Raw genomic sequence first — 27,951 nt, 5'->3', positions numbered from 1 at the left:
CCATACAAAACCTTACAGGCAGGAGGAGTACTTTACTTGTGACTGCATTGACTATAAATGTGGGAAAAATGCAAGGCAAATTTTGTTTTAAGAGATCATGACTTCAATTCATTGAGTATTCCTAGCATAAAATTTGAATAATAAGTTACAGTCTGTTTTCTGAAGTGGAGAGGAAGCGGTGACCGCAGTGACTTGCTTTGGAACGCAGATGATCCCCAAACGGGCGCAATGCTGCTCCATTAAATTAAGGGTCAAGCAGCCATTTGCTGGGGTGCACGGTATTATTAGAAACGTAAAGGTGAAGAGCTGAAAATGTGCAATAGCTTATTCATTGTTAGCACCCTACAGCTTGGCAGGTATTCCCCAGCTCATGAAGATGGTGTTAGGCCCCCAGAGCCAGGCCCATCGGCTTTGTGAGGCGCCCGGGTGCCCGCCGAGGGCTCGGGGAAGCTGCAGCGATTCTGTGCGGGGGCCGCTGGCCACTTCAAGAGATGGTCGGTTTAGAATCGGGGCCATTTGCACACGCCAGGCTGTGGTGTTGGGGGAGACAGCATGGCGGGGGCCGGAATGACCGAATACCCGGATTAGGCCGGAGTTTTGGGCAGAGCGGGCCGCAGCACCCGCGGGTAAGTCACGGCTCGAGGAGGGGGCTGCACAGCTGGGGCCGCGGGGACACAGGCACACGCGAGCGGCGGGTCCGGGGGCCGCGGGGACACACGCACACGCGAGCGGCGGCTCCCGGGGGCAGCGCCCGCCATGGCGGCCGCGGGCCCGGCTGGGCAGCCCCCTGCCGTCGCCATGGCAACCCGGAGAGCCGCCCGGCGCGTCCCGTCCCGTCCCGTCCCCTCCCCCGCGCCGCAAGCCGCGTTCTCGCGAGACTTGTCCGGCCCGGCGCGGCGAGGCCGAGGCGCTCCGGGCCCTGTTCAAACGGCGGTAGCGGGGCCGCGGCCCGGCCACGAAATGGCGGAGACCGACAAGCCGGAGGCTGCGGCCGCTGCGCCGCAGCGCGGAGCTGAGGAGGCCGCCGCCGCCAGCCAGCTGCCGCCGCAACAGCAACAGCCACCGCCGAAACAGCCGCCACAGGAGGAGGCGACAGCGACCGAGAGCGGCGGGGGCAGCGCTAATGGCGTCAAAATGTGTGTGCAGGGCCGGGCCGGGCGGGCGGAGCGGGGCAGCGCGAACGGGACAGCGCGGGGGTGCGGCGGGCCCGCCTAGGCCGCGTTGGGGGGACGGCGCCGGCCTCCTCCTCCCCCCCGCCTCACCGGGCTCCTCCCCCGCCAGGGGATGGAGCCGCTCCGGGGCTGCGCGGCCCGAGCGCCCGGTGTGCGGCGGGCAGAGGGGGCCGGGGCTGAGGCGGTGGGCAGCGAGAGAGGCCGCTCCGCCCCGCCAAGCTCCGGCAGGGTGCACTGGGGAGGCCGCGGTGTGAGGGGAGGAACGGCGCTGGCGGGGCGGAACCAGCGGCGGGAGCCCCGGGCCGCCTTAACGGGCTCTGGCCAGGCCCGATCTCACAGGCTCCATTCCTAGAAGGGTTCTGCATTGTTCCCGTGTAGCCTCGTCTGGGTGTTCTGCTCCATGGGGGGATTGCGCTGGATGAGCTTTCCAGGGCCCTTCCAGTCCCTGACATTGTGTGATCCCTGGTTTTGTTTACGTTTCCACTTCTTATCATAGCGGTATGTGTTGTGAAGCCTTTGAACTAATCTTTGTTTACGTGAGAATGGTAATACAGCCCTATAGTGATTCACTTTTTGAAAACAAACAACCCCACATACATGCGCAAACTTTTATTGTAAATAGTAACATTATCATGTATGGAATATGCAAACTGTGCGTTACATAGCAGATCTAAAAGGCACATAGTGTATGAGAGCCAGAAGAATCAGCTCTCTAGAAAAATACTGTGAATAACGTTTAATGGGTTTGGTTGTTCTGGATGCCAGGCCTGGAGGGTTGTCGTTCTTTACGTGAACCAGATTTTGGCCTCGCACCACTGGAGTTGTAGGATCTATTCTAATCTTGTTCACAGCTTGGAGGTGGGATACGTTTATAGTAGGCCCAACGTTACAAAGCTGTGGAGATCTGTGAAGCTGACGTGTTCTGAGCGGCCCAGGTTTGATGCTCTTGTGTTTAAAAGATGCACAAGAGATCAAGTTCAATATAAAGCTGCAGGAATAAAGGTGTATTTCATGCCTTTACTTGACTCCCTCTGACATTCAAATAGTTTACAAGTTAGAGGTTTCACATTACCATAGGACAGCAGTTGGTGGTTTGGTTCTGTTTTCTTTCTTTCCCCTGAGCGTGGCCCTCAGCTTCCAAACTACACAAACTCATTGGATTCTCCCAGAAAGATTGTGACCCTTTTGCACCCTTGAGGCATAAAACATTTTATTGACTTCTGAGGTTACTGCTGTTAAAATAATGACTTAAATTCTCTGTATCTCTCATTCTACCAGCAATTTTCTTCTTTTCCCTCCAAAACTAATCACAAGCATGTGAAAAATCCCAGTCATTTTGTATGGTAGAAGTTACAGCTTCATGTTTGAAAAGAATGCAAAGTTCTTGGTAATGGCGTTTCAAATCTTGTTTTTTTCCTCATATAGTTTCCAGTCTTCCCCCAAACACATGTACAAAGGTGTCAGCGTGCAGGTGAAATGCGCTACTTAAAAAAGTATTTCAGTAACCGGGTTTGCTTAGCACTGGGATTAAATTGGAGAGGAATCCTGGTCTCAGCTTGCCCACTTGTCTAAATTTGTTATGTTGAGCAGTGGAACTGTTCATTGCAACACAGCTAAACTGATCTCTGTGCTTTAGAATCACATGCGTTGGACTTCTTGCATTTCTGTCTCTGCTGATCATATTTACCTTGACACTTGTGAGCAGAGTGGTAGAAGTTGGTTTAAAAAAACCCCACAGCTTTTAAGGCTTTCATGTTGATTTATCTTGTGCTTATTATTTTGTAGACTTCTGGTTTTGTATTTGTATATGAAAACCTTGTCTTTTGTTTCCAAAGAAATTATAGAAGTTCAAAGGTATTATTTTTCAAAAGCTAAAAATTGCCCTTTTTAGGAGGATGTGTTTGGGGTTTTTGTTTCCTCAAGAAGTTAATGTAGACATCTTTTCCAACCCTGGAAATCTGTTAGTGATTTCACAGGCAAATCATAATTAAAAGTATAAAATTATTAGTTCATTCGAAAGATAAAGAGTAGAAATTATTGGTTTTCCCCCAAGAAAATGTCAGTTCATGGTTTCTGAGACTGTCTTTTCTGTGGTCTCTGGGTGACTAACGTAGCATTACTTTGAATGTATTATTTGCTTGACATTTTTTTCAGTATTGAAGGAGGAGGGTAAGAGCTACATCCATAGAAGGATCTTGGCCTCCAGCTTGTTCACTGGCCAGTTGGTTTCAGCAGTTTGGTTTTGTAAAGATTGGGGTTTTTTAATTAATCCTCTGTTTTCACGAGACTGGCTGTGATCCCCAGACTGAGTGCAATGTCTTCTCGTTTCCCAGATTTCAGAGTTTATGCCAAACTCGTATCTTCTGTGCTCTCTACAGCTTTGTACAGGCAAGTCTTGTAGAGCCTGTGGCTTCCGTATTTGGAGACCTGGCTCTTCCTGTGCACTACGTTGAGTACCAAGGGGCTGTTTCATAATCCCTTAAGCAGGAGAGAGCTTAAAAGGCTACAGAGCATCCATTGCTCTAATCCTAAAAAGTTAATGAAGAACTTGGGTTTTACCAGGGGTCTCACTGGGCAGAAGTTTTGCATTTGCAAGTGGGACTGGGTTGGAAGGAACTGATTTAAACTGGAAAACCTGATACTGTGCTCTTTCCCTCCCCTCTGTCTCCAGCTCTGCCTTGTTCCCCCCGTTTCACGTCATTACGCAGCCACACAAGAATGATATTGCCCCACAGACAGGGTGGTGGAGAGGAGGGATGACACGGGGGGAAGCTGGAGGATACTTGAACCAGATAACGCGCTGTTGACTTTGAATGTTTTAAATTTTATGAATACTTAGCCCAGAGGAGTGTCAACACGTTTCTCAGTTGCTTATCCTCTTTTAATCCACTTGTAAACACGAGGACTGTGAAGTTCATATCATGAGTACTTCAAAATTTGGGAAGAAGTCATGAGAGAAATATGGATGCATTTGAATTTATTCCCCCGTGAAAAGTGCCCAAGCTTGAGTAGATAATACATTTAGCTTCATAAAAGGCTACTTGCATGTTCTCTGGAGTGCAAGACTGCCACTTACTCACTGTGTTGTTAATAACTATGCAGACAGCCGAAAGAAACTCATTTCAATTGATCAAAATAGGTGATCTTGCCATATGTTGTGGTTGTAAAACTGAAATGTGTGTTTTGGCTAATTTTACACTGGAAATTTTCCCGAGTGTCAGAAGGAGATAAAACCTAAGTTTTCTGAAATGGGGGGGGGGGGGAAGTGAAGATAGTGATGTAATGTAAGGAGGGTTCACAATCAATACTTGTGAAGTTTCTCAATAAGTGCATGAGATTTGAACCAGGCATTGACGTATATCTTTAAGTAGCATCTGTTGAGTGGATTACGTTTGGATTCTTTCAGTTCAGCAGTTTGCCTTTTTTAAAGTAACAGTTTGGGCACCTTGGTCCTCTGTTAGCATGCTAAACCACCTCTTGACAGTCACGCTATCGAGAGTGAAGAGTTTTGGATATTTCATCTAATTCTGTTGAAAGTGTGTAGTTTTATTGAAGTTGAGATTTGTGTTGCTTTAAAAGAGAGGAAGGGAATTTTCCTGCATTTTCGTGTAAAAATAAAAAGACTTTAAAAGGAGAACAGCTGCTGTTGCTATACTGTTGAATGACTGAGGAGCAGAAGTCCATTGTGTTGTTTCTAGTGGATAATGCCTGGTGACTTGGTTAGTCTTAGATGCAGAGCGTGCCTTAATGTACCTAAGTTTGCAAATTCTAGTGGTGTTAAACCATGAAAGAGCATCTGTTGTCCTTTATTGAATTTTGGTTTCTGTCTAAAAGCAGTCTGGCACAAATTGTGAATAAAAATTATTTCCATAATAAAATGTAATTTGATTTACAGCCTATTAAGTGTTGCTTTTTATATATTCTTATTATTATGTTGAATGAAGTATACAAAGCTGTTCCATAAGTTAGACCGTTTCAACTCCCACTTCTCTGGTGACTATTGTATAATGTAGCCAGGTCTGATGTGAATATTGTTGAAGCACCAAAGTACAGTTGCTGTAGCTTATTTTTCAGCTAAACTGTGGTATTTTGATATTTGTAGTAGTTTCATAGTACCATATAGCTGAATTTTGGCATACATGGTGGAAATGGAATGCGACTGAAGTAGCAAGATGTGCTTGCTTTACTTACAGTAGTGAATACATCTATGGTAACATTTTTTGTTCTAGATAAAGCAGCGTATTTTGGAATTAGACCGGTAGCATGAGTTGTTTTTACTAATTTGAAAAGCAGGATTTGACACCCTGGGAGTTCCTATAGCATAGGGAGTACACTAGGAAGTATACAGCTATATCTGTAGGAGATACAATAGTCTAATGATCCAACACAAGACTAACGTGTTTTTGGTTTTGTTGTTTTTAATGTAGGGATAATGATGAGACAGCAAAAGAAGAGAAAGCGCCTGCGAAAGAGAAGTATGCTGCAAAACCAAAGGCAATCCCTTCTCTTGGAAATAAGAATAGATTCCACCCCTACTCTAAGGACAAGAATGCAGGCACTGGAGAGAAGACGACTATTAATCGTAATAGAGTTTTTATTAGCAACATCCCATATGACATGAAATGGCAAGCTATTAAAGATCTTATGAGAGAGAAAGGTAACTTATTCCTTATAATACACTTCCCGTAGAAAGGGGTAGAACTGAAATGGAATGTATATGTCCTTTGAGCCACACAGATTTGATTTGACTTCTTTTTTTTTTTCCCCTTTACTTGGTACATCTATCTCCCTTCCCCCTCTTTCATCTGAGACAATTGCATTATAGGGTAGGATGGGTAACTGAAGTGCTTACGATCTTCTGCCATTCTAGTGTGACAGTAGAGAGTATATGCATGACCTCATGACTTCTTAAAGAGATTGTGTTTCGTCTAGTTGTAGTCTTTGTAGACTTTTTTTTTAAGGGCTGTTGTGTTTAAGCAACAGATTTAGTGTGTTAACATGAATAATAAAGGATGTCTTTCAAAAGTTGTTTTGTATTTCTTTGGTGGAATCTGGCTGTGGAATTACCTTTGTCTGCATTGTCACTACTGCCATGACTGTTTGTCTGGAGATGTGTATTAAAAGCTTGTTACTATTGTTGCAGTTCTGATAGAGTAATCTTACTACCCCAAACATTTGATTTTAAGTTTGGTGTAAAACAATGCTAATATATGAATTCTGTAAAAAGTTAGTTCTGTGTTTTCTTTGAAAAAATCGATTCTTCAAAAGTAATGCAAAGCACACTTGGCTTTCAGGCTATGAAAAATGCCAACCCCCCCTTCTGTAACTGCTGGTTTATCTGTTGTAAGGTGACGTGACTATTTGATTGGTTTATTTACTGAAACTTCCTACTTTAGAAAGTGAGTGGCTTGCTGTGAAATATCTGATGAGTAAATTTAGTTATTATTGAAGGCAAACTTACTATTGAAGACATTCAGGTAGAAAGTCACCTTAAAACAGGTGTTGTGAGTAGGACGATAAATGTAACACTTTCTAGTGAACGTTGACGTTTCATTTGTGAGGTTAAGGGACTGTGTATATCTGAATTTGTTCACCAACTATATCATACTGGCCAAAATATGATCTGTAGTATGAATTAGGTTAAATCTAGTTGTTTGGTTTTAGCTTTTGAGAATGTGGCTGCTGCATATTTCTGAAAATTAGCTAAATTCTATAGCCATTGGCAGGAGGTATGTTGGTCTGGTTTTGATTGTTGGTGAATAATAGGTGCTGCTCTGTAGAGTTGTGCACAGGGGCACAGTAAAGAAAGATACTGGTGTTTAAATGCATTGTCTCTTGGTATTTTCCCTTTGTATGTCTTATGTAGTTGGTGAGGTTACATACGTGGAGCTGTTTAAGGATGCTGAAGGAAAATCAAGGGTAAGTGCCGTGGGCAACAATCTGCTAGAGGTGTAAAAGTTCCTCAGCAGTTTTATTTTTGTATAATACCTGTACCGGTTATTGGAAAGTAAGTTTCATTTTTACATTGATTTTCATTATGATAGCCTTGAGGATTTTGTCTTAGAAGTCGTCTGACACTTTCATGCAACTCAAGCTAGCTGGCTGTAAAGGACGAAATACTTCTGTAAATGTTAACAAATGGCATTTACTTAATTCCTTTTAGCCAACAACTTTGTTTTGGTACAAATCTGTTTCATACAGAGGATGTTCAATAAACCACTGATTTTATTTAAATTTTGTTAGCATAGTATTCTCTTCTTGAGGCCAATGAGTATAAAACGTTAGCTAAGAAAATACTGTTTGAAGTGCCTGATTTGACAGCTTTGCAGGGTTGGTACCCTAAACACTGGATTAAAGTATTTGCTTTCTTAAAACTAAATGGATGGAGATGGTTTGTAGCCAGCAGAGTGCCAGCAATGAGGCACTAAGAGTGATGATTGTTAAAGCTCCTTTGTCTTCTTAAAAATAGTCAAAAGTTTGGCCAATAGTAGCTCCGAACCTGCAAAGAGAACATGAGAAATGCAGGTTTTGACTCTTAACTGAGGTCGTATCAATTGTTGTAAATGACTTTCTTTATCACTTGTTAAAACTAAAACATGCTGTCAGCTTTGCTTTACTTAAAGCAATCCTCAACTCTTTGCTTTATTAGAAGGATTCTGGTGCAGTCCATAGGTGATTTTCTTACAAAGTAATTTCTCAATTACGCTTGTAATACTGCAGAGGTATGCAGGCTCCTTGTTCATCATACTTGTATGCTTCATGTAGGTAGATTTGACTTCTGTAGTCAGTGTGAAGCTTTTAAGGACACAATGAGTGTCTTGATTGGTTTTTTTTGTTACGTTTTGGGGCTTTTTTGCTTTCCACCCTTTCCCCGCCTCCTCTCCCCAGTTGTCCTTACATGGATCTGTGTGGCATTTTTCCAATTCTCGTTTGGCTCAAAGAGAGTAAAAGATGATGTATTCTCTTGCGTTTGAAAGGTATGTATGTTGGGAAAGTAGGAGCAATTCAGATTGGCTACCACTAAAGAGCATATATTACGGATTTTGAAGCGGAGAATATCTCCAATAGTTATTTAACAGTGAGCTGGGATCTTTAACTAGAATCTGAAATGCTCTGTCATATGTGCTGACTGACTTGGTATTTATTTTTTTCTCTTTACATATGATGACAAATCATGATGGATGTAGGGTTGTGGGTAAGTTTCTTTTTCTACGTGTGTAGAAACACACGACTATCCAAACATTCTGCTAATTTTAACATTTTAAACTTGATTTTAATACTCTGAATGTTTTGTTCCTTCAAAGTGTGGTTGAATTCAAAGATGAAGATTTTGTTAAGAAAGCATTAGAAACTATGAACAAATATGATCTTAGTGGAAGACCCCTGAATATTAAAGAGGTATGGTAATTGCTGCTGTTTTTAATTCAAAATAGTGAAGATGCTATAAGTAGTGAGATGACAATACATCTTAGCAGTGTGATTTCCGGTTGACTTTTTTGTGCTGTTTTCTTAATGCGCTGATGTGCCTGGTGGCTTGCAGAAGGTCTTGGTGCTGTGCCAAGTGAACCGACAAAAAGTGTGTCCTAAAGTCAAAATAATCTAATGCTGTTTTTCTTTAAAACAACTTTAACTTCATATTCTTACTTTAGCATCATCAGGTCTTTTTTCCAACCTAAATGATTCTATATTTGCATTGCTTCAAAATATGAGACAGGATGAGCTGAGTATCAGACTGCTGCGTGCGTGCGGAAGTGGAGCTGGAAGTAGAGAACTTGTGCTGGCTGGAAAGTGAAATTAATATGAACATTTCTATTGTAGTGTTGTTAGCGTATGACAGTGTCTGATGCAGTTCTTTATGTCTATTAACAAATAAAAAAACCCCAAACCCTAAATTAATTCAGTTCTTGGAAGAAGGTGCTAGACTGACAGTCCTTTAGATTGAAATCTCTTCTACTTGTCCATAGGCTAGGTACAGCATGTGAAGTGGCAGTGCACGCTTCCTCACCAAGTGCTTTGCCAATATGCCTCAACCCTCATCTGAAAGGACCCACCTCTAGAGGTGAGGGAATTAGGTCTCCATGCTAATTCAGTTCTTGATCCCTCTGACATGGACAAGGATATTAGTTGATAATTTTGCTGGGTTTATGTGGAATTTCAAATAGCACCTTTTTGTTTGTTGCTAGTCCTCTTGCTGATGATTAAGCTGACGTTGTTTTTGCCCGTGTTCCAGGATCCTGAAGGTGACCACGCTCGTAGGGCCATGCAGCGTGGAGGAGGGCAGTTTCCAGGAGGACATGGACCTGATGTGGCACCTGGAATAATGAATTTGCCACCTTCTATTCTCAATAATCCAAACATTCCTCCTGAGGTTATCAGTAACTTGCAAGCAGGCAGGCTTGGGTCCACTATTTTTGTTGCTAATGTAAGTTTATTTTATAACTCTGCTATTTGATCTTTGTAAAACGTATTCCTGCATAGTTCAGTTTTAAGATAAAGAGGAAATTGGAAATGAGTTCACAACTAGTATATTCAACTGAAAATGCTGGATATGTATTCAGATTTTGGACATGAAAGTTACATTAAACTCTGGAGGCTGACACGCATTTTGAATTATTGCACAGTCATCTGATGATTCGACAAAAATATTTCATATGTCTTTATTTACAATTGCATTTTTTAAATTAAATATACACTGCAGTTTATCTGGCTGGTTACTTAGAGTAACTCCAGCTGTTCTATTTGTTGGAGCTTCATCATTTCTTTTTTTGCACAAAAGACGACTGTGTCTGCAGGGGGAACGTGGGAGTCCAGCCGCTCTTGACAAGAACCCACCATTTCTCAATGTTAGTATGTCAATTAAAGAAAATACATATATGTAGTATAAATCATTGCTTTGAGTTGACACTTTTGGACTTGGTTGCAGTGTGTATATGTTACAAAATCCTGCCTATTTACATATATCAAGCATTTTGTGAAGCTGAAGAGTTAATGCAGGAAACCTCTTCCAAATGGAATGGCAGAACAGAAATGTGCACTGAAATCACCCATGTATTTCTGTGTTTAAGCTTGACTTTAAAGTTGGCTGGAAGAAGCTGAAGGAGGTGTTCAGCATTGCCGGAACTGTAAAGCGTGCAGACATCAAAGAAGATAAAGACGGCAAGAGTCGAGGAATGGGAACAGTTACCTTTGAACAAGCAATTGAAGCCGTTCAAGCAATCTGTATCCTTGGGGTTGAGAAATAATCGATCAAATATGGATTTAGTCTTTGATGACTTCTGATAGCATAGTTTTGCAAATGGTGCTTATTTGCCTTGTAGCTAGTATATAAGGAGTGGAGTGCCATACTGTGCAAATAACATGTTGATAGTGACTGAGTTTACTGCTAAAGTCTAAAAAGGTGCTCCTGATAATGTTAAACAAGATTAAAATATGTGAGACTGTGACATGTGAAACTAACTTTTATATACCTAACAGCTTGTGTAGTCTCTTCTGGCCTTTGAATTGGCATTCTCAAGATTAGGAAAGAAAAATAAAAGACTCCTAAAATGATACAGAAATAATGTAAGTTATTACAGGGATTATTCTGAAATAAATTGTCTTTTGTAGTTAGATTTCTTGACTTGCATTTCTTCAGCTATGTTCAATGGACAATTCTTGTTTGATAGACCCATGCATGTGAAAATGGTAAGTTGCTGACGTTTCTTTCTACCTTACATGTCTCTGCCAAAACACTGAAAGGATCGTAACATAACATCCTTGTTTTCTATCAGGATGACAAATCAGTTCCTCATGAAGAGTTCCGTGTTACAGACAGCAAAGCTTCACAGTTACCTCGTGAGTGCACGCTCTGTTTCCTACTCCTTGCACTTAGTATATGTTGCTATAGAGCCTTGGAACAGTTTCGTAGTACTTTTGGTTACTGCGGTCTCTTTATGATACAGAAGAAGATCTTTCTTCTGGTGATACTGATTTTTGTTTCCAAGGTGGTCTTGGTGGCATTGGTATGGGACTTGGACCAGGTGGACAGCCCATCAGTGCAACCCAGTTGAGCATGGGTGGTGGAATGGGGAGCATGGGCCCAGGAGGTAAATCTGTGTTCTTCATTTTTAAGTTTTACAGGGCTCTATGTTTAAAATTGTCATTTCTGTATTTGAAAACATGACATACTTTTGACACAGCAAGCCTCGTGTCCTTGTGTAGTGTGCTTTTGAGATGTTAAATGTCTCTGCGTTGTTTTAATCCTTTAGGATCTTACCTGTCTTCTAAACAGTGTTTGTCTTTTTGGTTTGAAGGTATGGGAATAGACGGCCCAGGATTTGGCGGGATGAATAGAATGGGAGGCGGTACGTGCAGTAAAGTTATTTGTATTAAGTATTCTTTTAATACTGTATAGAAAATGCTTTTTTGTTATTTTACAGGACTTGCTGGATTTCGTCGAATGGAAGGAGTGCCTAATATGGGAGGATTTGGAGTCAACCGAATGGGAGGTAGGAGAACGCTGTTCCCATCCACATATTCGTTTGCTAATATTTATTCGTTAAAAGCCCTTCGTTTAGGAACGGGTAGTGTAGGTGAATTTAAAGGAAATCCAGTCAATGGTGTGACTGGAGACATAGGAACTAGCGTGGGAGTTAAGTATTTAGTAGATGCCTCTGACTTGTGCATTAAACCCGCTTCTGTTTAAACAAGCAGCTGTGAGACAAGTATTGTATGAACTTCAGCTTAGATGTATATAACAGAATATTTCTGGTTTTTTGCTCTGTTTTCTGCAGAAATGTTCCGCGGTGGAATGGGAGGAAATATGGACAGGGATTTTGGTCGTAGTGAAATGGCATTGAACCGTGGATTTGGAGATTCTTTTGGAAGGATGGGTATGGTAACTGTGAAATCTCTCGTGGCAAATTGCAACGTGGTATTGGAAGAGCCGTACCAGAAGAAGAGGAGACTTGATTTCGTTTGGTCGTCTTCCTCTGTACCCTTTCCCGCAGTCATTACTGCAAGGATGTAATCTGAGTGTTTATTGTAGCCGTCACTTAGGATGGAGGTTAAAGTGTGGGTTTGTAATCTGTAAAATATAAATAACAATTTGAGGAAAGCATTTAGCTTCACACTGTATATTGTAGGGATTTATACATATAATAGTTAATAGATATAATTTGTAATCAGGCAAGGCCCTAGTGGACTCTTGTTACAATACAGGGTGTTCAAAAAAGATGGACCAAATTTGACTTCACTATATCTCTGCAACCACAAACTGCCCAGGAACGAAGCTCTTACCACTGAACGGGCAGGGCATAGAGTTTCAAATGATTACTGCTCGATAACTCAATAAACCGTTTGTAAACTTTTGTGCAATTGTAACATGTTGCCATTGTGAAATATATTACTTTGAAATTGGGTCCATGTTTTTGAAAGGCCATGTATTTAGGTTAATGGTATCTTAAAAGAAAATGCTGTGAGTGCGTTTGGCTTTAGTACCCTGCCAGTTTCAAGGAGGGCATTGGTTAGTGGACGTGAGGATGTTTGGTTCGCAGCAGAGTTGTTGGAGTTACCGTTTAAATTGGCAAAAATTTTGAAGTATCAAAAAAATCCAAGGTTGTGTCATAGAGCATCTCCAAGCCTATGATTTTTTGTTGGTGACAAGGCAGTGGGGGAAAAAGTACAGGTAAAGGATGCCTCTAAGGGTGGAAACAGCTGAAATCTTGCTTAAGATGGAGCTTTCAGGTTGGTTTTGGTCATTTTTGTGAAGTGCATCGTAGACTGCTGGGGAGGCTGCTTGGTGTTTCAGCGCAAGACCTTCTCTGGCCTAATGAATAAGTACAAAGATCTTCATATGCAAACTGTAGGCTGAAGTACTGGGAGTAATCCTGCTTGTGCTCACAAGCTGGGTTATTTTTAAAGAGGCTAGTCCTTACTTTTTGCGGTCTTGCTATGGCTATGACAGCATGTTGACTGAGGAGACAAATATTTCCCGCAAGAGACCAGCAGGGAACAATTGTTGCTGTTTTGAACTGTGTGTGGAAAATTAATCTAATGGAATACTCAGCAGTGACCTTTTTAGATATTAAAACAATGATGTCTGGCCTAAAGATGATGGTTATTGATCTATTTTGCCATAAGTGAAAACTGAACTGCTTCTTTTAGGTATGAAAATCAAGCAAAATACATGCAGCTGACAGTTCCACTCCGTTCTGCGGTGACAGGAATGTCGTTCTTTTGAGTTTCTGCAGTTCTGGAAGCTCCCTTGGGATCACCTTCCTGAATATTAGCACTTAGATGAGAAGAAGGGGTTTTACCTCACTCTAGAATCAGCCTCTGCTGTGGTGGAGATGCCAGGTTTTGCCAGATAGCTTTGATTAATTTTGATTCCCTTTCTCCCATTTTTCTAGCAAATTCCACAATTCACTTTTCATATGCAGTAAAGACAGACATTGGGAGAGCTGTTCACAGCTTTTCCATTCATTTCTTAAAAATGGGGAGAAACTAGGGCATTTTTGTACCATGAAATTCAAATAAGATGAACCCTTCACTTTTGAGGCTGTTCTTCCCTACGTGGGAAATGGCTGATTTAGTTTTAGGGTGTGTGTGCTGCTGGCAGAGGGGAGAAAAGCCAGAAGTAAATCCTAGTAGCTTAAATCTCATAGTAGAGAAGGAGGAACTAATGTTACTTGCTAAGTGTTTCCTATTTAGTTTGAATAATAAAGGTAAAATAGCTCTGTAGAACAGAACTGCCGGGTAACGTGCGATCAGTGCCCTTGGGCAGCGTGTGCTTTGCTGTTGTCACCGGCTGGTGTTTCAGTCTATGTCACTTCATTATTTTTCCTGTTTAGGTGGTGCGATGATCGGTGTGTTTGCAGGAGGAATGGGAGCTCCTGGCATGGGCCCCTTGCGATCTGGAATGAGTAGGTTCATTTGTTTCAATAGAATGTAAATGCACGGGCAATGTAACGATATGGTGAATATGTAACTGTATCAGGGGATTTTGTTGTAACGTCTTGCCAGTGTTGGAAGAAGTAGAATTCTGTTGCATGTGACTGCAAGTCTAATAGTTTTTAAAGCTGTTTTGTTGAGGTAAAAAGTTCAGAGGAAAGCTTGCTAATAGTGTCTTTCCCTTAATCTTAGTTTTGAAATGAGTTCTGGTTTGGAAGGAGAAGTGATTCAAGAAAACTTTTGTTCCAGAAAAAAGATGAATAGGCACAGTTACTTGTGCTAACTTCCTGAAGCTGAACTTCAAGTAATCTCTCACCATTTACATAAAAAATTAGCCTTGGATTTCAGCTTATCGCTCAGTTTAATCTTGCGAAAAAATCCAATACTGAGTTTTTATTACAGCGGATGTCTGAGATCCTCAGGCTGGAGCAGATGAGAAACTCCAGTCCTGCTGGTGGTGATCTTGAGAGGTGGAAGGCTTAAGGACAGCGTCCCTCATGAATGATCTTGATAGTTTTGCTTTACATTAATTTTTAATTATGAATTGAGAATGATTATAATAGGATACTTGAATGCCATTGATTTTAGTTCTTTATGTAATATAGGTTAATATCGTTCGTTGCACGTATTGTATCACCATGCTCTTCAGAGCACTTGCAGTAACATCTGTTCTCTGCAAAATCCACTTTCTCTGCAAGATTATGTCATTAACCGTGGGTATGGCTGCGTTAAGTAAAGCTGAATGTGAATGCAGGAAGCAAAATAAACAGTAGTGTGTACAGTCAAATCATGTGTATCTTAGCATTGCCGCAGTATTTTACTTGATCTCTTCTTGGTACACGGTATCAGATTTTTATTAATTAAACGGGACAGCTTTATGTCTTAATTCTTCACTCGTGTTCAACATTTTACTATGTTAGATGGTGTGACTAATAGCTTGATACAGCTTACTTTTATTTTAGAACTGACACTTTATATCTTCTAATGCTTTCCCTTAAAATATTAGGCATGCTACTAGATAAATCACTGTGCATGTATGAAGCAATGATTTATGTTACAGCAGTTTTATTGGATTTATTTTTCTCCTGATACAAAATAATAACAATAATAATTATTATTTACAAAATACTTGTGTGTTTATTATTAGGAAGAGATTTTTATCCTCCTTTTCTTTCTCTGTGCAGGTGGTGGAATGGGTGGCATGAACAGTATGGCTGGAGGAATGGGAATGGGGATGGATCGGATGAGCTCGGGATTTGATCGCATGGGACCGGCTATGGGTGGAGGCCTGGACAGGAACATCGATATCGATCGTGGATTTGTGCCTGGCCCGATGGGAGGTGGCATGAGAGAGAGATTGGGCTCTAAAGGCAACCAGATATTTGTGAGAAATGTAAGCATTTGAATGCATAGAAACCATGAGCTTGTTTTGTTGACGTGTTTGATTACGTGCTCTTTTTCTCTTTGTAATATTTTGTTATTGATGCTGTTTTACTCTAGCTTCCTTTTGACTTGACCTGGCAGAAGCTAAAGGAGAAATTCAGTCAGTGTGGTATGTATATGAATTTTATCCCTGCTCAGCTCCATGGATTTCATGTTTTATATGGTGTGTGTTAGATGTGGATAGGAAGACGAGGTTGCTGCTTTATCCAGAAGGGAGAGTCTGGCCGGCCTCATCTTCCTTACTTCCCCAAGCTTTCCTGAGTTAGAGAAATAATTTTTAGGCATGACAAAACACATGAGACCAAAGTACAGCATGGGCTGTGTGGGTTCTGAGTGCTCACCTGCTATAAGCTTCAACCCATTCCATTGATGAAATGACTCTTTGAACTTTTGCTTTTTTGAAGGAGGTATTATGTATCCTCTGCCCAACACCGCGTGTATAACGTAGCATTCAACGCGTGCAGGGGCCCGGGCCTGTCCAGGTTATGCGTGCTGCGTGAAATCAGAGTTACTAATTCTGCCAACGTGGCAGACTATTTTTCATGCAAATAGATGATCCTGATGAGCGTGATTGCAGGCTGCGTTGCTTCCCCTTTCTGTTAAGAAAGAAAGGCTCTTTTTATGTAAGATAAAGGATTGCTACAAATATCCAATAATTCTTTTGTCTTTTCACAGAAGTGAATGAAAAATGGAGCTGGGCTGTAGAAATATATGATTGTTTTGTTTTGAAAACGCACTTTCAGAGCTGAAAGCTTTAACTGAATTACAGGGTGGCTTTTCTTATCTTGGAGAGACAGAAAAGACAATTTAAAACATACTACTGATCCCTAAGACAATCTTCGTACAGCTGCTTACAGTTTTGATATAGATTAGAACTTGCAGTTCGACTATGCAAAATTTTCAGGTGTTCACATGTTTGTAGCTGGAGGATATAGCGAGACAGGTTCTTTTTTCTCTTTAAACTCTTAAATTCCTCAGCAACTTTTAGAGTTTTTTAAAATTACAAGCACAAATATAGGCAGCAGATTTTATTCATGCCACTATTGTAAGGAAATAGTAGGACCATGTCTCTGTAAGTTCCATTTCTTTCAGTGAAAGGCCGGTCCTCTATTATATGATACTTAAAAATAAGAAGTATGTATTTTAGGGCAATGTTTCTTGTTCCTAGTGGCATGTGTGGCTATAACACCCTATAAGCAAAAACTCATGAGCTCCAGGCGCTGAACGTTCCCTGAGGTACCAAGGCATCTACATACAAATGTTGCCTCACGAGTTGAGTGTCCAACCTTAAGAAAACGCTGCAGGAACTGAAAAGCACGTGCTGGCATCCACCAAGGCTCTAATTTTGCTCTGCAGCTTCTCAGTAACGTTGCTCGATAATTGCGATTGCTTGATCTTTGTGTGTGCTTGGTGTGTTGCTGCGATGAACACGGTGCATTGAACTGTGATTCAGGTAATGCCTGTCAGTAGTTGTGCATCTGGCAGTGTCTGTAAATCAAACACAAAACCTTCCCTTAGCCTTATAGGGCACTTTTTTCAAACTTGAGGTCAAATGCAGGCGTAGTTCATCTTGCGCTGCTGTGAAGGAAGGATTCGAAACAGCGGGTATTAATTTGGAGTCTTCACTGCTGTTTTGACCTGTGTCACCTTCCCTGAATGAGTGAATGTACCATCAGTCTGAAAGTGCTAATTTCACATGTACCCCTAGATTAGATCTTCAGATGCTTTTTTAACGCTTCTTTAAGTGATTAGGGCACTGAACACTTGGAATAACTGCTTTTTAACTTATTTATTCAGGTCATGTAATGTTTGCAGAAATAAAAATGGAGAATGGAAAATCAAAGGGCTGTGGAACAGTCAGATTTGACTCACCAGAATCTGCTGAAAAGGCCTGTAGGATGATGAACGGCATAAAAATCAGTGGCAGAGAAATTGATGTACGCTTGGATCGCAATGCATAATTTAAAACTGTATGTTCAGGAACATTCCTATGTCTGTTTAGCTTCTCTATCCTAGTAAGTCATTTTTAGTAACATTGTATGCTTATCAAAGCTGTAAAAAGAACTTTTAAATCCCACCAGCCTTTAACAGTATAGTGTTTAATATACTGTGATACTTGTTAACTGAATCTTACTATGTTTGGTTTTTAAAGACAATTTGCCTGATTTTTGTTGTTTTTTTAGAGGTACTGAGCACCTGCAGGTCGCTGTGGACCGTGGAAGCTTTGGATGCTCAGCGCCTTTGGAAAATTAGGCCAAGTGTCTCTAGTCATTCAGTTTAAATGAATGGTTATACTGTTTTTAATAAAATAAGCCATTTTCTCTGTTAATCTCAAGATTGCATAGTGGGATTTGTTTAGCGTTTTCTGATTTTTATTTCCCCCCAGAGTGTACCAACGTTGTAATGGAAACACTAGATGTCTTTTGTTCAGCATTTTTGTTTTCCATGTGAGTTGTAGTCATACTGTAATTCTTGACTCTAACAGAAAGGGCTCCAATTAGCTGTGGTGTTTTTGTTCTACTTAATATTACTTTAATGACATGACTTAGTTCTGTAAATAAGATTTAGAGCCCAATGGGAGTTTTGAATTATTTTGTTTTATTTTGACTAAATGAAGAAACTGATCTTTCTCTCCTGCTTTTATTCTTTTCATCAGTATCATCACCGATTAAAACTAGTTACCGCAGACCCTCGTAGGATTGTTCCCTATGATGCCAAGTTCATATAAAATTGATAATGTAGTAAATACTAAGTACAGTGCAAGGCAAATTGCTCCCAGTTTTTTATCTATTTTCCAGCCGTTGAGGTGAACTGCCAGCAAAATAAAAACGACAGAACAGACGAGAGAAATGGCTGTGTAGGTCAAACCACTGCTGTTCACTTCTATGGGTCCTGACATATTCATGAAGGCAGTTTTTATAAACCAGGGTATTCCCAGACACAGCATATCGAATACGTTGGATCCCACAATGTTAGACATAGCCATATCTCCGTTTCCTGGAAAAGAAGAAATACAAAGAAGTCTGCTTAATTGTGTTGTATGAAATTGCCAAACTGTTTTGGAGGAACAAAATGTGAGCCCTCAGTTTCTCACAGAGCACCCTTTTCATTGAAAGAACTATAGTCGTGATTCTACAGAACATGCTTTTGGGTATCACAGGCATAAAAATAAGTCCCTACATCACCAGCATCTGCGTAGTTGCACTTAAAATAAGCTAGACAGGCTATTATCAATTCCAGTCGTGTTTAAAATACCAAGACCTACAGCTGCGTTTTGCAGTAGAACTGTTAACGCTTGGTCAACAACAGGTCAAACCAATCTAGAACACTTCTCTGAAATACTGAGGGCTTTTTAAATGCCTGAGCCACAGCTTCTTCAGGTAAGCTATTCATTTATTAGTAGTAAACTTCAGCTCTAGAATCTGGAGCAAAAATGTTGAAGCTACTCCATGAATTTCTGGAAATGTTGACTAGAATTGTTTTGTTAGTACCTTGGAATGAGCCGGAATACTAAAATCTTTACCTTTCCGAGCCACCAGCACACTTGCAACCGTATCTGGTACGCTTGTTCCTGCTGCTAGTAACGTCAGACCCATTACTGATTCTGGAATTCCCAGTGTTTCACCTGCAGTTGATAAATAACGGTAGAAAATGCAAGTGTGGTGTTAGTTTAAGTTTCACCCAAAGAAATTGCTTTGGGCTTTGTTTGCTGGAGAAAGGATTAAGTAATCATAGGGTAGTTTCGAAAGGAATCCATCAGACGACTGAATAGGAAGTAACCGAACCATAATGTAGTTAAAAACAGTAACAACAAAATGTCATCCTGTCTTTGGTCTTCAATCGAATAAAACAGGAATTGTAGTATAGTAACAGTCTTACTTAACGAGTTTCTCAAAGACCTGAGCGGAATGTCTCCAGTGGTCAAGACAATACCAGTTACAGGCTTTTTTCTTTCAGATACAGTAGAATTTGAAATATCTAACAATTTACTCCTTTTATTTTCCTCAACTTCTAGAAAATATAAGAGTCTTCTGTGTTTTTAGGCATCTCATTGTTAGTGCTCAAAAGTCTCATGAAGCAATAACTGTTATAATCACCCTCTTTAAAGTGGGAGGGGGAAAAAGCACCTGTATTTCTTGGGGAAGAGCGTCATTAAGATCATTACAATACTAAACTACAAGGCTTTGGTATTTCACTCCAAGTAGAAAGTTCTTTTATTTGTGTTGGAAGAATCAAAATGCAGAATTTCTAAATGACTTGTAGGTGCAAAGAATCCTTGAGAAGTGTGAGTTTCTTTAGGTAAATGCTGCTGTAAATGAAGAAAAGTTTTAAATTGTTACCAAAGCAGCACCTTATTTTTCCCCCACTTTTCTTTTTTGGCCCCACATATCCTGTAAACACATGAATATCTCAAAATACAAGGATTCAGCTCTTCAAAACTGTTTTCAGCAATGTACAATTCACAAGCATCAATATGATGGATTATTTGATCCGTCTATTCAAATTATTAAGTAATTAGTTTTTCTTGAAATTTTTGTTCACTAAGAAGTGTCTCTTTCTTTGTTTGTTTGAAATCTGAAATCTTATTTGCAATATTTGGACGTGAATGGGAACAGTCTTAAATTAAGGTAGGTGAGCAGTGCTAGTAGGCCTAGTAGGTACCAGCTTAGTCTGCATCAGCCCGCTAAATTTATGTTTGAAACTGTTTGTTGGTTCAGAGGGACTAACGTGATCCTGTTGCAGAATTTGTACTGGTATTTATTCTTCAGTCACTCCTAATGTAAGAGATTTGTAGGATGAGGGACCAAGAAGTTCAGCCTTTATAAACCATCCATGCTGGAAAGTAATGGTTTATGCCAAGCGAGCCAAGGTGAAATACAAGTGAACCAGCCTTAGGTACTGAACAATAGTTTCTAGCCCTCTGAAGGTTATAGGATAGAATCTAAACTCAGGTGAATCTTATTTTTTGTTTTTATTAGATAGATTTATCCTCTATTTAATGTATAGGGTGTTTTTTTTATTTCTGGCAACTGACCATGAAGAGAGAATGATCTTATTTTTCTAGACTTTAGATAATGCTGTGTCTCAGTAGCAATATCTTGCTATAAGTAGTCAGGTTTTCTTTACTAAGTACCAGAAAGGTGTACCAAGTTAGGTTTGTTCTTGACCATCAAAATTTAGTCCCCAGCTGTGACCCCTTTGTGACATTCTGCCAGGCTGTTTGTGTAATGATAGATGAGTCACCCTTCATGAACGAACTGGGACTTAAATAGAACGGGTGTAATGTTTAGTGTTTTGACGTGTAAATAGAACACGATAGACCTAGAAGTAGTGGGGGATGGCTCTTCAAGGTGGAGTAACTGCTACACTGAATCCCCAGCCTACCTGCCTTCATATGAATTATGCTCTGTCTAGCAGAACAGCAGTAGCTCGTTTGAATCCTGTTTCAAAGGCTTCCAGCATTCACACAGTAAACCCTTAGGTACAAGTGGAAAATGATTCGATCGTGGAGTAAACGTGGTGGGTGTTATATCCTGCGATTACTAGTGATTTCTCCAAGGTTTATCAAATGTGTGGGTCTGTTTCTGCACTGAACAAGGAGTTATTCATTGAACTGAAGTTGAAAACAAGTTTAGGATGCTGAACTAGCAGAATCCTTGAGTAGGATTAGTGAGCTATAATGTGGAAATGGCAGGCTTTGTAACATTTCTTTCTTGTTCAGAGGTTTGTTTTATGCTTGTTCCTAAGATGAAAAACTGAGTTTTTATCAAGCTGACTGGAGAAACAGTGAAATAGGACTTATTAATACCATAAGATATTTTTAAAAGAACGTTTTACCCACAGGTTCATATCCCTTCTCTCACTTAAATGCAATTCTTCTACTAGTTCACTTTATGATGCAGATTTTTAAGAGGTATACATACCCACATACTCCCCCTGAATGTTTAATTAATGCATGATGCTGTAGTTGAGATAGTGCAGAAATTGGGGGAAGGGGAGGGCAGTTAATTTATGGCCAAACTCTCACTATAGTGTTCGGGGAAAAAATGCAGGTATGGAGATAATGGATCTTTTACAGCTATGTGAACAAATTGTGATTCACGTGATGGTAAGCAGTCTGACGCAGCTCAACTCTAACGTGGTTTTCGTTAGGTGGAAGAAAGTGGCAAACTAAGCAGTCAAACATAAGCCTTTGTTGGTTTTGTTTGTTGTTTTCTTATAGCAAAGTATGTGTTGCTAAACTGACTGTTAATTGTGGAAATGCAAACGTTTCACAGGGAGAAAACTCTCTTTTCAGTGATTCTCGATTGGTTGATTCTGTATAGCAGCAGCAGTTTTGGTACCTACCTACTATTGTCACCATCCATACAAGAACATAAGTTATTGCAGAAATCCACGCTGCTGAAACTAAAAATGTCACCATGAACCAGTTCCTCCAAAACCGTCTTCTGCAATCTGGTACAGTCAAATAGAGTAGTGTAATAATGGGAAGGGATAACACCCACAAAATTCTCTTCATATCTGCCTCGGGCATGGTGAAGACACTGGGATGATCTGTTGAAGGAAAAGTACCTATTTTAAATTGTAGCATTAAGTTTGAATCCATAGCATAGTGTCATATTACTGGCATCTGCTTGTGTTTTACCCAGTACCTACATCAGACTGGACAGAACTCTGAGATCAAATGTTATTACCATGTCACTAGGAGAGAACTAAAGTGGATGAAAAATGAACTTCTCTATAACGATTTACACAAAGTTTTACCAAGAGTGAGCACCAACTGCTGGTTCTTGCTTAAGTGAAGAGGAAATTAATGATCTGCGGCCACACCATAGCTGTTCCTTTATGGACTATGAACCTGCTGTCATAACAAAACAGTGTATATTAGTACAGTACCAGTGTGTCTTTGGGCCGATACTGCTTTTCACAAGCAGTGTTGCTGGGAAGTTAAAAACGTGCCCAGCACAGACCGATGGAAGTCTGCTGTTCTAATACGACACAAATGAGCAACTATCCTAGCAGCAAACTTCCTATAAATGCCACCACTCTGCTTTTCCTTAATGCTATATTCCTGGGAAGAATAATGCTTTACTTAAATACTATGCTGGAGTTCCTTTGTGAGCAAAATCTTAATAATATCCCAAAATCTCCCCCTTGTTAGAACTGATGCAGACGGGCATGCAGAGTGCTAGAGACAACAGTAATAATACTTGTACCTTCAGAGATTTCATGGAGCCCGTGCAGGCTTGTTGAAAGCTGAGCGTAGTCCTGCTCGTCTTGAAAAATCCCGCTGTCTGTTCTTGACTGTTGATGAATCAGAGGTCCGCTCTCCTCCCTCCATCCAACCAGTGGCTGCTGCTCGGCGTTCGCTTCCATAGCTTTTGTAAAACATGTACAGCAGGGACTGAACTTTTTCATGAGGTATTGGTTGATTTTAATGTCAAAACATAGTACCAGAATATAACACCCATATATCAATAGTAAGGATGCACTTTCATACCTAGAATGAAAAATAGATTTTTACGTAATGTGTAATATAAAAAAAGCCCAACTCTTTAACTCATTAAGCTGGCTGCCATAAGGTGAGAGACAAAATTTGCATGAGTAGCAAAAGGAATACACAAAAGCAGCTATTTGCAGTTGCGTGGCTGGTGTCCCCATGTCTTTCAGCAGTTTGATTGATTCCCCTCCCCGCAGGGTCTCGTTTGTGTATTGTATAGCTGCACGTTTTCCAGGGGACCTTACTGACTCAACATCTTCCTGACGCGTCCTGTCGTGGTTCAAGAGGGGGATCGATTGTGCTGCTTTGGGTTAGAAAGTTCAGGGAGCTCATGCTGGACCTGGCCGACTTGTTGAGGCAACAGGAGAGTCAGTGTTAACAGAAGAGTTAAAACGTCAGAAGCTCATGCTCTGCCTCTGGCAGACATGGTTTTCTTAATGGTGATGCTATCAAAGGCAAGGCTCAAAAGGAGCAAACCATGAAGACTAATTGCTATGCTAAACAGTTACGACAGAAATTGTGAAGTCCGTACAGACAAACCTATGCAGATCAAACTTTACAAATGTGCAGGTTTTGCTTGTTTAGGTAATAATCTTTACAAGCATCGTGACTTTCTACGTTTTTTAAAGCCAACAGGATGTTTATTTCTGTTAGTGAATGGCAGTTCAGGCCACTTGGAGTTTGGGTTGGCTTGCTTGTTTTTCAAGATGCTGTCTCACTGATCTCCAGTCAACATGAGTTCAACACTACCTGTGCTCTTACCAGTGAATGGTGTTGTCAGATATCATCGCGAGGACCGCCGCCACGCTGATTGTATATGCCAGGCAGTCTCTGAACAGCGGCCAACAGGATAGCCTCGAAACCTGCAGATCACAGATTCATTTGCTTCCCTTAAACTTGTCTGTAATACTTTCACCAAGTGCTGTAAATGCTGCATCGATATGTTGTTTCTATATTATGTAAAAATTTAAGATTCTTAGGAATGACTTAAGTATGATATTTAACAAGTTAGTGTTTTTAAAAACTTTCATAGCAAGTTGTCTTAAAACTGATTACTTGCAGGTTTTGCTACTAAATAATAAACTTGGCAGTTGTCATAGTAAGTCTCCCTTGGCTTTTGTTGTCAAATCAGAACGGGTAGCTGGCTCTTAGGAGCAAACTATGGAAGTTGATACATACCACGCTGGAAAGCAGCCCACACGCTGCACAAATACCAAGAAGATTATAGATTGCTGATCCAAGGATGGTGCTGATGCCGATATCTCCCTTTGTCACAAAGACTCCTGTAAGGAAAACCACTCTGGTACGTGTTGGTTCGGCACGCCAGGAAAGGAATTCTGCATTCTGAGGAGTCCAAAGTATGTCCCTTACCTAGAAAAGCAGTGACAAGCTCTGGAGCAGAGCTTCCAGCCGCCATAAATGTTGCTCCAGCAACATCTTGAGAGAGGCCAAGGCCTGAGGATAGAGCAAAAGAATCGCTTAAATACTTCAGTAGTCTGTACCCTTGACTTGTATTAGTATATAATGTTAGAAGCTACTACAGTTTAATAGAACAAACTTTGCTTCCTTTCATACAGTTAATGCATTTATTTGAAATTGGTAAAATAGTATCTTGAAAACATGGCCTTAGTTTTGGGGATAATTTATTTCTAACTTTATTACAGAAACTAACTGAAGGAATTGCGAGGACATTCCTTGGACGTTAGCGTGATATTGCTACGTGATCCGTGTCAAGTCTGTCTGTCTTCCAGGGAAATCCAGGCTACCGTGTCTGCTCGTACCAGAAGCACTAAATTCAAACCAGTGCTGGGATCTTAACATCAAAGTTTCACTTTGCATGGACAGCGTAGGAGTCTGTGTCGTGCTTGAATGAGATGAGATTTCTGTTCTGGTAAGCTGACTGTTCCTGAAGTGTAACTCTGTGGGTCAAGTTCTCCACGCCAAGAACACGGACATATGGCTAACTGTGGAAGAACTCTGACAAATACATATTTATTATCAACAATCAAAAAACAGTTCTACAGCAATGTTTAAGGTTACATTTTCTGCAAGTGTTCTGCTCAGGAATGAGTTTCCCTGGGGCATTTTTATAATTCTTGGCAATTAAAAGCTGAACTCTCAGCCAAGACCATCTCTGTAATTCAGTGCTCTGCTGAAGCCCCGGGAATTATTACAGGTTGATTAGATTTCACAGAACTGCTGTAACCCTGCTACACTCCTTTCCCTCCTCTTTTAGACCTTCAACATGCACACAGTAGCTCGTTCTGATACTCGTTCGCTACTTTGGGAGAAACACAGAAACTTGAGCAAGGTGCTTCACTCCCATGGCTTAATATGGGGAGAGTTTTGGCTTCGTGTTTCCCCCATGCCCCCTTTGGTTTTTTGCCAGTAATTTGTGCATACTGACCACAAAGTTACGTTGTTCAGCTAATACTAAGGAAGTTTTAAGGTTTTCCTTCAGGCATGAGGAAAGCAAATTTTAAATGAATGCCTGTGCAGTGTAATCAGAGCACATTTTTTTCAATATAACTGATACGTTGCGTCAAATTCCATATTGCACTGATAAGTCTAACTATGCACGGAGACTCTGAAATGTCTTCAGTTTTGTCTCCAGAGCACTCTGACGCTTTTTCAAAGAGAATGTTCTACACCAAACCGCTTAGTTACACAGGAAAAAGATGAGGATGTTCACTTACATTCACTGATGATCTCTAGAGAAGGCAGGAAGTAATCATCGCACACAATGGACACGGCCAAAAACATGTAAAGTATGATTATGAAATAGATAACAATTCCTCCATCCCTTCTCTCCTGCGGTGTAAAAAATCCTTCAGGGAACTCCGAAGAAGGCAGGACACAGCCCGTCCGGTTTTCTGAAAATTGAATATAAAGGCGTTACACATCCTAACACCTTTCCATTTTTCAGGCTGGAGTTCTGTGGATTAGGACTACAAATGGAGTGGTGGCTGTCTGCCGTTTGACAGCAAGCGCGGGCTGTCCTTTGTGTCACACTGCACACCCACATCAGAAAGGGGTGGTCAAGGGCATATTTCCCGCAAACGGTTAGCACGGGGCCCGTCCAAGGGGTATGCCCTATTTTCTATGTTTCGCTGAGGGGATGCTGCACAACTGCTACACCAAAATGTTGGAATGAGCAGCAGTCGTTTGTATCTAACGAATTAAAACAAAGAGGCAAATGCTTAATAATTTATAAATTAAAAATTGAAATAAGGAGGGAGCTTAAAGAAAATACTTAAGGATGCTTCATAAAAGCAGCACAGAGATGAAGTTTTGAAATAGACCTTTTTGAATAGGTCTATTTTTCATTGAGGTGCAAGCGCAGCTGCAGCAGCGCTGATAGAAGTGCGGCGGGAGTGTTGCACGCCCGGGAAGGGGGTTAAGCCAATCGCGCATCTCACCGCTGTAGGTGCAGGCGGCGCCGTGCGGGCGGCAACACTGTGCGGGCGTCAGCGCCGTGCGGGCAGCCCCGGCCCCATCCCGCCCCTCATCCCCGTACCTGCAGCCCCGGCCCCATCCCGCCCCTCATCCCCGTACCTGCAGCCCCGGCCCCATCCCGCCCGTCATCCCCGTACCTGCAGCCGCAGCCCCATCCCGCCCCTCATCCCCGTACCTGCAGCCCCGGCCCCAACCCGCCCCTCATCCCCGTACCTGCAGCCCCGGCCCCATCCCGCCCCTCATCCCCGTACCTGCAGCCGCAGCCCCGGCCCCCAGCGCCAGCAGCAGCAGCAGCGCCCGCCGCGCTCCCGCTCGCATCCCGGCCGCTCTGAGCGCGGGAGGCGGCGGCCGGCGCGAGGCCCGGGACGGTCACGTGGGGGCCGCGCCCGGTCCGTCCCCGCATCCACCCTCCCGCCTCCCACGCACCGGCCGCTCCCCCCGGGACACCCCACACCCCCTCCCGGGACGCCCCTCGGCCCTTCCCGCGGTCCCGCCGCGCTGGGCTCCGCAGGCTTCGTGCGGCACCTGGGACGGGAGTTCCCACCTCAGGCTCCTGGGGTCTGCCGGGGGTCCCGCGCCCCAACTGTCGCCGTCCCCCGCTCTGTGCCTGTGGGAGAGCGTGGGGCGTTGTTTGCCAGAATGAGTCCAACACTGACAACAAACTGAGCAGCGTCTCGTGTCTCTCTAAGGTGCAAGGGCAGCCAGGAGGCTAAATGAAGAACACTTGTCCTGCTATTCCTTAAAACTTGAGGATATTTTAAAAGATTTGATATCCACCTTCCTAAAATTTTAATTTAAAAAAGGTTGGGGAGAAACATTGCACTAAATCTATCAAAAAACACCAGGTTAAAACAAAAAACCCGAACAAAAAGCTCAGCAGTGCACCTTTGGTGCGAGCTGCTGAGCGCCTTGCCCGGGTGCCGTGTGTTCGCACAGGTAGAAGGTGAGTGTAACCTTCGTCCCCCGTGTCTGCTTTCTGCTGTGACAATTCCTGTTTGTTCCCACCGATCTAGCAAGATTCGTGGGCTGTGCGAGCACCGGGCTCGTCCTCGCTGGGCCAGGGGAAGTTCATGCTGTTCAGATGAACGATTCAGCGAGGGCAGAGCTGAGACCCACCACACAATCCCTCCCTTCAGACCCGGCTCACTGCGCTTCTTTGTCTGGTGACCTTTCCACAATGAAGTCATGTGTATGATCGAGGATTAAATAGTAAAATACAGTCTTTTAGCAAGATGGTTTTGTAAAGCAGTTCCCCCCGCTCCTCCCCAGTCACTGGTCTCTCAAGAGTTGTGTTTCCGTTGAATCACTTGTAGATGTGTTTCCATAAACATTTTCAAACCCATTATGCCAAATGACCTTTTTAGGTGCCCATGTTGTTACTGATCGTTTTTTAGGTGCAGGGCTGACGCTCACATTTGTGAGAAAGGAGTGCAAAGTGGAAAATGCTGT

At 41.9% G+C, this 27,951-nt stretch overlaps 2 protein-coding genes and 1 long non-coding RNA gene across 5 annotated transcripts in view; 2 read left to right on the top strand and 1 right to left on the bottom strand.

Annotated features, from left to right (window-relative positions):
- Positions 1-866: 866 nt before the first annotated feature.
- Positions 867-18,175, top strand: MYEF2 (myelin expression factor 2). The gene is made up of 17 exons (XM_065076456.1): positions 867-1,136; positions 5,600-5,829; positions 7,039-7,091; positions 8,360-8,367; positions 8,477-8,570; positions 9,403-9,594; positions 10,238-10,391; positions 10,807-10,856; positions 10,943-11,006; positions 11,156-11,257; positions 11,465-11,515; positions 11,591-11,659; positions 11,945-12,043; positions 14,003-14,074; positions 15,287-15,495; positions 15,603-15,654; positions 17,343-18,175. The coding sequence occupies exons 1-17, from the start codon at positions 961-963 to the stop codon at positions 17,504-17,506; spliced, it is 1,839 nt and encodes a 612-aa protein (XP_064932528.1). The 5' UTR covers positions 867-960; the 3' UTR covers positions 17,507-18,175.
- On the bottom strand, positions 18,123-27,681 carry SLC24A5 (solute carrier family 24 member 5). Of its 3 annotated transcripts, none has more exons than XM_005510059.4 (9): positions 27,047-27,681; positions 25,743-25,919; positions 24,418-24,501; positions 24,226-24,329; positions 23,809-23,909; positions 22,763-23,046; positions 21,894-22,100; positions 19,069-19,170; positions 18,123-18,542 (listed from the first exon to the last, which is right to left on the bottom strand). In XM_005510059.4, exons 2-9 carry the CDS (start codon positions 25,807-25,809, stop codon positions 18,220-18,222), a joined length of 1,272 nt encoding a protein of 423 aa, XP_005510116.1. In that variant the 5' UTR covers positions 25,810-25,919; positions 27,047-27,681; the 3' UTR covers positions 18,123-18,219. The 3 variants fall into 3 exon arrangements, with proteins under 3 accessions (XP_005510116.1, XP_064932524.1, XP_064932525.1); XM_065076452.1 differs by lacking the exon at positions 27,047-27,681 and adding an exon at positions 26,754-26,905; XM_065076453.1 differs by lacking the exon at positions 27,047-27,681 and adding an exon at positions 26,640-26,650.
- The window catches only part of LOC135580552 (uncharacterized), a 120,973-nt gene continuing 117,825 nt past the window's right edge, over positions 24,804-27,951 (top strand). The window contains exon 1 of the long non-coding RNA XR_010475325.1: positions 24,804-24,937. This is a non-coding gene — a long non-coding RNA (uncharacterized LOC135580552). The remainder of the gene's footprint in view (positions 24,938-27,951) is intronic.

This window comes from Columba livia, chromosome 11 (genome assembly GCF_036013475.1).
Source record: "Columba livia isolate bColLiv1 breed racing homer chromosome 11, bColLiv1.pat.W.v2, whole genome shotgun sequence".
Taxonomy (NCBI): Eukaryota; Metazoa; Chordata; class Aves; order Columbiformes; family Columbidae; genus Columba; species Columba livia.
The sequence above is the reverse complement of the archived record's forward strand: the minus strand, read 5'-3'. Positions and strand labels throughout refer to the sequence as shown.